Source organism: Buceros rhinoceros, unplaced genomic scaffold, assembly GCF_000710305.1.
Source record: "Buceros rhinoceros silvestris isolate BGI_N320 unplaced genomic scaffold, ASM71030v1 scaffold8115, whole genome shotgun sequence".
NCBI classification, from domain to species: Eukaryota; Metazoa; Chordata; class Aves; order Bucerotiformes; family Bucerotidae; genus Buceros; species Buceros rhinoceros.
Genome location: NW_010412225.1, coordinates 16,620 through 23,209, shown reverse-complemented (window position 1 = coordinate 23,209; position 6,590 = coordinate 16,620). Strand labels below are relative to the sequence as shown.

Sequence of the window (6,590 nt, the reverse complement as noted above, 5' to 3'; positions counted from 1 at the left end):
CTGACGTTGGCAATACCTCTGCATTTTCAAAAAAAAAAAAAAAAAAACATTGCTGGCATGGCTCCAGGCTGCCTGGCATGTCAAGTTCAAACATTCAAGACTAGGAGTAGTGCCTTCCAGAGGTTCCCAAGGCCAACTGGAGAGACCTTGCCTTACCTCATGGCGATAGCTCTTTGTGGCAAAAGCTGGTGTTGCAAAGTCCAATGCTGGAATCCACTTTCTGGAGAGAAAGCAGTCTGGAAATTGACTGGGCCCAGAGGACGTGGGAGGGAGTTGGAACTAGGTGATATTTCAGGTCCCTTCCAACCCAAACCATTCTGTGATTCCATGACAAAATGCCTCCCCTTCTGCTGTTTGAGCTCTGTAACGTCTGTGCTGTCTGGTCCTCGTTGACACATTGGCTCTGCCTTCGAAGGATTGTGGCTAGACTAAGCAGAGAGGCAAGATAAAGAATGCCTCCTCATCCTCTGTACTGTCCTTCGTAGAGGAGGCTTCCTTGTGCCTCCTCGCCTCCTAAGCATGTATTTTAGTCAGGAGTGTCGGGTCAGGTATGCTACCACATATGCCCGGGCTGCCAACAGTGTCCAGCTGAATCAGCTCTTCTTCATTAACAGACGTGGGTTCTGCTGGGAAAGGGTTAATCTCCCTGTGGCTCTCAGAAGCCAACTGTTCACTGCCCAGCTACAGAAAAGGCCTTGTGTCGGCTCTTCAGAAACAGATGACCTGTAGTATGGATAGCTAAGGAATCGCTTTGGGAGCAGGCAGACCTGAGATGCATGGGCTGTTGACATTGTCGTGATCACAAACCTAAACTGTATCACTAGGCAGGTTGTTGGGTTTTGTTTCAGAGCAGGCTTGGAAAGTTGAGAGTTAGAAATTTGCCAGGGTATGACAGGACAGTGACTACTCTGTAGAAAACAACATTTCATCTCATTCAGTGGTAAACAGCCCTGCACAGTTACCAGCTCCAGCAGCCTCACAAAAGCTATCCATCTTCCAGTTACACCACTACCTATTCGCCCAGAGAACCCTCCAGAAGCTGGAGGAGAGCCCTTGGTCCAGCGTTCCACAAATACAATGCCGGTTAGGTACGGAGCACACGGGCAGCTGAGGAGCACTGCAAGCCTTCTTGGGCTAAGAGGGCTTTTCATCTCATTCCCACTCTCATCTCTGCCCCACAGAGGTTTTCAATCTGTTACTACCAGTCACCGTTAGTCTTTATCCAAAGGTCAATTATGGGGATTTCCAAGAAAGAGAAAGAGAGGAAGGGAATGAATAAGTATCACCATTTATAAAGAGCTTTGTTTTCTGAAATAATGTCAGTTCCAAAGTCAAGAAGCTGCTTTAGCCAATCAAGATTGATTAATCCCATGTTGCTTTGGCACAGAAGGAAGGTAGTCTTGGACAGCAGTGGAATCCTTCAGCATCTATTTCCAAGTCGACAGGAGACAAGCCTCACCACAAAAAAATAGAAGCTTGATTTTATAGTGCAGATGCCAGTCATGACAAGCTTTCCAAAGTGCTTTGCAGAAACTGCCACAGAAGTGGGCAATTCTGCTGAAGTACCTCGTGAGCAACCCACCTAAGAAAGCGGGAGAGCGACTCTGCAGTACAGCTGTTACAGACTGGGTCTGTCTGTCACCCCTAAAGCTTAAAAAGGCCTTAGGCACAGGGCGCCTGTTAGAGTGAAAACACTTACTGCCTGAATCCCCCTGTATTCCTGAAGTCTAAATATTTTCAGCTTTATTTCCTAGTCAAGTTCAGTTACTAGTCAGGTGATGCATTTGTTACCACTTTGGTATTTTCAGCACGCTTGCCTGGGTGTGAATGGAAGCTTAATGCTAGCAGATGATCTTTTTTCAGGAGCTGCTGTCAGAGAGAAGAGAATTCACTGGGGTCGTGTTCCATTTCTAACCAAAACTACACCGTGGTAACATATTTCTCCAAACAGTACGAGCTCACCTCTCTGGTTAAAACGAACTGGCAGCCTGAGTGCCGTTTCCTACTGTAGATGTGTTACTCGCAAGTGAGGCTTTTTGAAGTTTACAGATGTGAACATGAAAAGCAGCGAGACTGAAAGGAGGGGGAGAAGAGCTTCTCTTCCTTCAGCGTAAGAAGATTAGCTGTGGCAATCAGTGACTGATGCTTAAGAAGGGCACAGAAAGAGAGACAAGCCTGTGCGGAGGTACTGAGTTCAGGGAGAGTTAAGTGCAGCGTTAGACCTATTTCCTTGCCTGTGATGTTCATTAACCCTCCTCCCTGAAGGCAAAATGTGGTAGCAGAGGTACAGTCCATTAGAAACACAAAAGGGGAACAAGCAAGTGGACTCCGACACGGCGTTAGCTCCTGCGCCTGTGGTATGGTACCTGTGCAGGCCTGTCCTTGTTCAACGGACGTGCCTGGCAAAAAGAGCGCACCAAGCTTCCTCTTACACAACAGTACAGACTGGTGATTAAAGAAAAACTAACAAACACCTTCATTTGCTGAAAAAAAGGCTCCAGCTATTTGGAGAAATTACACTGGGAGCCATTCATCGTACCAGGCTGTTTTCCCAAGCATGGTTGTGTTAACCTAGCTAGGTCAGAGCCTAAAACCCAGGGTAAGCAATGCCCTACTGCAACAGTAAAGGCTGGAAAATAAACCAGACAGCGGCTTTGCATGGTACTGAGATACTTCATCTGAACGTTTCAGACGCTTGCTACCAGGCTGTGTTCAGATGATAGTTATTTGTGCCAGCTGAATTTTCAAAGCTGTAGGTGGTTTTCGTGGAAGTGTAGACTTCACACGTCAACATGTGCGGTGTTCTTTAGGACACGTAACTGAAATAAACACAGCTTTAAAAAGGATTTTGTATACCAGGTCTGTATCTTGGCGAGTCTCCTATCTGCATGTTACTGACAGCTCTAACCACACAGCCCTCTTCCACGGGACACAGCTTTTGGATGTACTTTCTTACCTACAGGGGCCAGGGAGGAGCGTGTGCTGCTGTACAGGAGGAAGTAAGAAGAAAAGGTAGCTAAAAATGCTGCTTCCGTCAAGAAGTGCAACAGTGCTAATTCAGAGCACAGTTAACCACTTTCTTAGGAGGGTCCTGGGAGAATCAAACCGAAGTGGATCCAGGAAGTGTAAATCACCTAGGAGCACCTGTCTCAGAGTGATGAGGATACCTCCTTTGCTTCCGTATACAGTTACGAAATACCTCATACCACGGGAAAGCTGGGCTCCAAATGAAGGAGGTGTGGTTAAGGTAACATCTTCAAATACGGGCAGCTAGAATGCATGTGTCAGAAGAGCTGAATCCGGCTCTAGGAGCCGCCAGGCGGGAAATCTGCTCTCTCTGGCTGCAGCTGGTTTCACAATTAATAGCTTAGCATGGCCCTTCGGAGTGGGGCAGCAGGAGCTCACTGAGCGTTTGCCATCACTGTGCGATCAGGAGCACCGGGTTGTCGCCTTACCTGGCACTGTATTAGCAGGGCTGAAGTCTCTTTTCTCCTGTCCTCTCCCTTTTCCATCTTTTCATCCTGGTCTTTTGCCAGCGGAGATTGAACCCATGCAGACTGAACCCTGGTCTTGCCCCGCAGCTTGTTCAGATTGCCTTCCAAGAGGCGCCGCTGGACCACACTATGTGGCTGCTGTCTCCGTCACAAAGAAAGAGAAATCCCAGCTAAGTATGGAGCTGAGAACAAAGACATTTGCTAGCCCAGGAAAGCAGATTGCAAATGCTTGGCCCATCTGATCATCCTGGTGAAAGACAGGCCTATCCCCCCAAAATTTCTTTAAATCCCAAGATTTTTTCTGTAGCCACTAAGGTGGTGCTAAACTGTTGGGATGTTTGTGACAGGCACGTCTCTGGGGTGCGGTTACTGGAGAAGAAGAACATGCCTGATGCGTGACCTCCCCACACGGACCTGTTCCTTCAGCTAATATGCACTCAGCAGTCTTATACCTGCTCAGGTACTGCAGTACGCTGCCTGGCGGGTGTGCGCTGACATCCAACCAGGCACACTCGTCTCTCCTAATGCAGGAGGGGACAGGGGACACGGCATTGTGTGATGTACATGTGGGTGAGACAAGACTCCAGAAATTTTAGGTGTACAAGTAATATTTGTAGTGAAGCGGGAAGCTTTCCCTGCTTAGGGAACTAAAACTAGTTTCTAATGTTCTTGGAGTTTGTCTCTGCTCCCCTCCGTTAGAACTGATATTATTTCGACGTTCTTCCTAGCTGGGGGAGCGTCTATGAAGCCGTACATTGTTCACAGCTAGAAGGGAGGGCCATCAGCCAGATCAACAGCCAAAGGAATCCTATTTCTAGCTTCTGTATTTCCTACCTCAAGTATTTCATATTCCTATCTCATTCCTACCCCCTTTCTTCTATGCAGAAGAAGGGGGCGTGCACCAGAAGGGAAGAATTATTGTGAAAAACCTTTTGTTCTGACGTTGCATACACACAGAGGAAAGCGTTGCTTTGGAGAGAAAGCTCCCTCTGCCATCGCCTTGTTGTTCTAGTTTTTGCCCAGTGTTGGTCCAGCGCCTCCAGGCCCTGCACAGCTACTGAAGGAACAAAGGCCAGCGTCGATGAAGCAGCCCTGCTGGAGGTAGCTTTGTCCGCTCCCTATGGACTCGGCCCCATGGCCCTTCTCCAGGAGAGCAGCTGCTTATAGCTGACGAGAGCATCCTCAGCAGTCAACAACTGCCTGTGTGAAGAAGGGCAGTGAATCTAAAGGGGCTGTTGTGCTACAGCATCAACTGTTGCTTTTCTCTCTCTCAAAAAAAAAAAAAAAATTACAAATCAACTTCCAGGCGGTGCAGCAGTTTGATGCAGGATCTTATCAATGCGGAGGCCAAATATCTGAGTTAGACCACCCCTGCCACTGAGCTGGGCTGTATTAACCCTACACAGTGTGTGCGCTTCAGACTAGCTTTATGCTTGGTCAGAGGGCTGAGGCCAGGGAAATCTGTCAGCTGCAACTCAGAGCACAGTAACTTGTCCGTTTTTCCCAGTGGCTGGAGCAGGAGAGCTGATAGTGGCTCTTTGGATGCCCTCAGCATTGCTCTCTGCAAGGCGCTGAGGCCCCCTCGCCCCTGTTCCCCTGTCGCTCAAGGGGCAAGAGTCAGTTTATTCACAGGCTGCAAGAGAGACGCATGAAGGAGTTGAAAACATGGGTAAAAATATCCCTCTGCTGCTGCTCTCTTCCCAGCCCGCCGGGCAGGCCCGCGGCAGAGCTGGCTGATGTTCTTCGCTCCCTAGATGCTCCGAGCACGGTGCCAGCTTGGCTGCCCGCGAACATCTGGGCCATGGGAAAAGGGCAGGGAACCAACAGCAGGTTCCTGAATTCCCATCCTCCCTCCTGCCGCCTCTGACGATCTGGCATGCCGAGGACCTTTCCCTTTCCCCGCAACCTTTCCCACAGAAAGACCAGAGCTTTGGCAGCTGCCACCTCTGTCCCCTTCCTGTCCCTCAGGCTGGGAGGAGGCCAAGCGCTCACAGCGGGTAGCTGAGCTGTGGGGCTGTGGAGGCGTCTGGTTTAAGAGCAGAGTCCTGGGGCCCTCCCTGTCTTCCATCTCCCCGGTGGGATGGGGAAGGTGAGGCTGTGGTCTCTCTTAGGCTGGTAAGAGACAATGAGATGAAGAGGATGGTGAGAGAGGACCTGGAGGGACTTGTGCCCAGCCGCTGGGAGCCCCTTCTTGGGACTATTACAAGGGTCAGAGGAGGTTCCTGGAGCAACTTGTCACATTCGGGCTCTGCAGTGTGAAATCTCAAGGCCTTGCTATGATGAGTGCAGTTGTATGAGTTGGGGATCTTGATTTTTGGGAGGGCAGAAGCCAGATCTTTTTGGTACTTTCAGAATATTTTAGCTTATGCAGATACTTTTTTTGCCTTTAAAAACCAAAAAGCTCATACTTTTAGTTGTTATAAAGCTGGAAATGTGCGGTCTCACACTGAAACGTGTAATTTCTCGTTGTTGGAGATGTGATGAGCCCAGCAGATCACAGAGGTTGCTGGATGCATCTCATTAAGCTGAACGCACACCAAGAATACACAGAAAGAAGTGGCAAAAAGTGACTACAGCCTGGCTTCGGCTGCGTGAGAAAGCGTGTATCGTTTTTTAACTGACGTAGGACCTTGCTCTGACTTTAGGACACGAGGGGCCGACGCGTCTGGAGTCTCTGGTACTGTCAACAGAGACACATTTCAGGGAATTAATTAAACCCTCCTCCCAGTGCAAGTGGTATCGGATTCTGGCGTGTTTTGCCCTCTCTCCAGGATCGACCTCTCTAGCAATTCCTGATGCCGCTTTGTTTCCAGCCCTGCGTCCAGGTCCTCCAGGAGCGCGCCAGATCAATTCAGGAAACATAGACGGGGTTCTCCCTGGGGCCGGGGCGGTGCCTGGAACCACGTTTTGGACTCTGCCCCAGAAACATCACGGCGATATCACAGTGGCCCATGGAGCTGCGGGAGCTGCTGAGTTGCTTTCGGAAAGCCAAGGCCCGGCTCTTTTCTGCTCCACGGCCGGCCAGAAACGGGGGCACACGGGCACCGGATTGACCCCAGGCGTGGCATTATCTGTGCAGACTTCGCGCACGCGCCG

At 49.7% G+C, this 6,590-nt stretch overlaps 1 protein-coding gene across 1 annotated transcript in view; it reads right to left on the bottom strand.

Moving 5' to 3' along the window:
* Positions 1 to 6,590, bottom strand: part of NRIP2 (nuclear receptor interacting protein 2) — a 16,415-nt gene that overhangs the window by 7,347 nt on the left and 2,478 nt on the right. Inside the window, exon 2 of the mRNA XM_010136304.1 lies at positions 3,456 to 3,632. Within this exon, the coding sequence (XP_010134606.1) occupies positions 3,456 to 3,632 (177 nt within the window). The remainder of the gene's footprint in view (positions 1 to 3,455; positions 3,633 to 6,590) is intronic.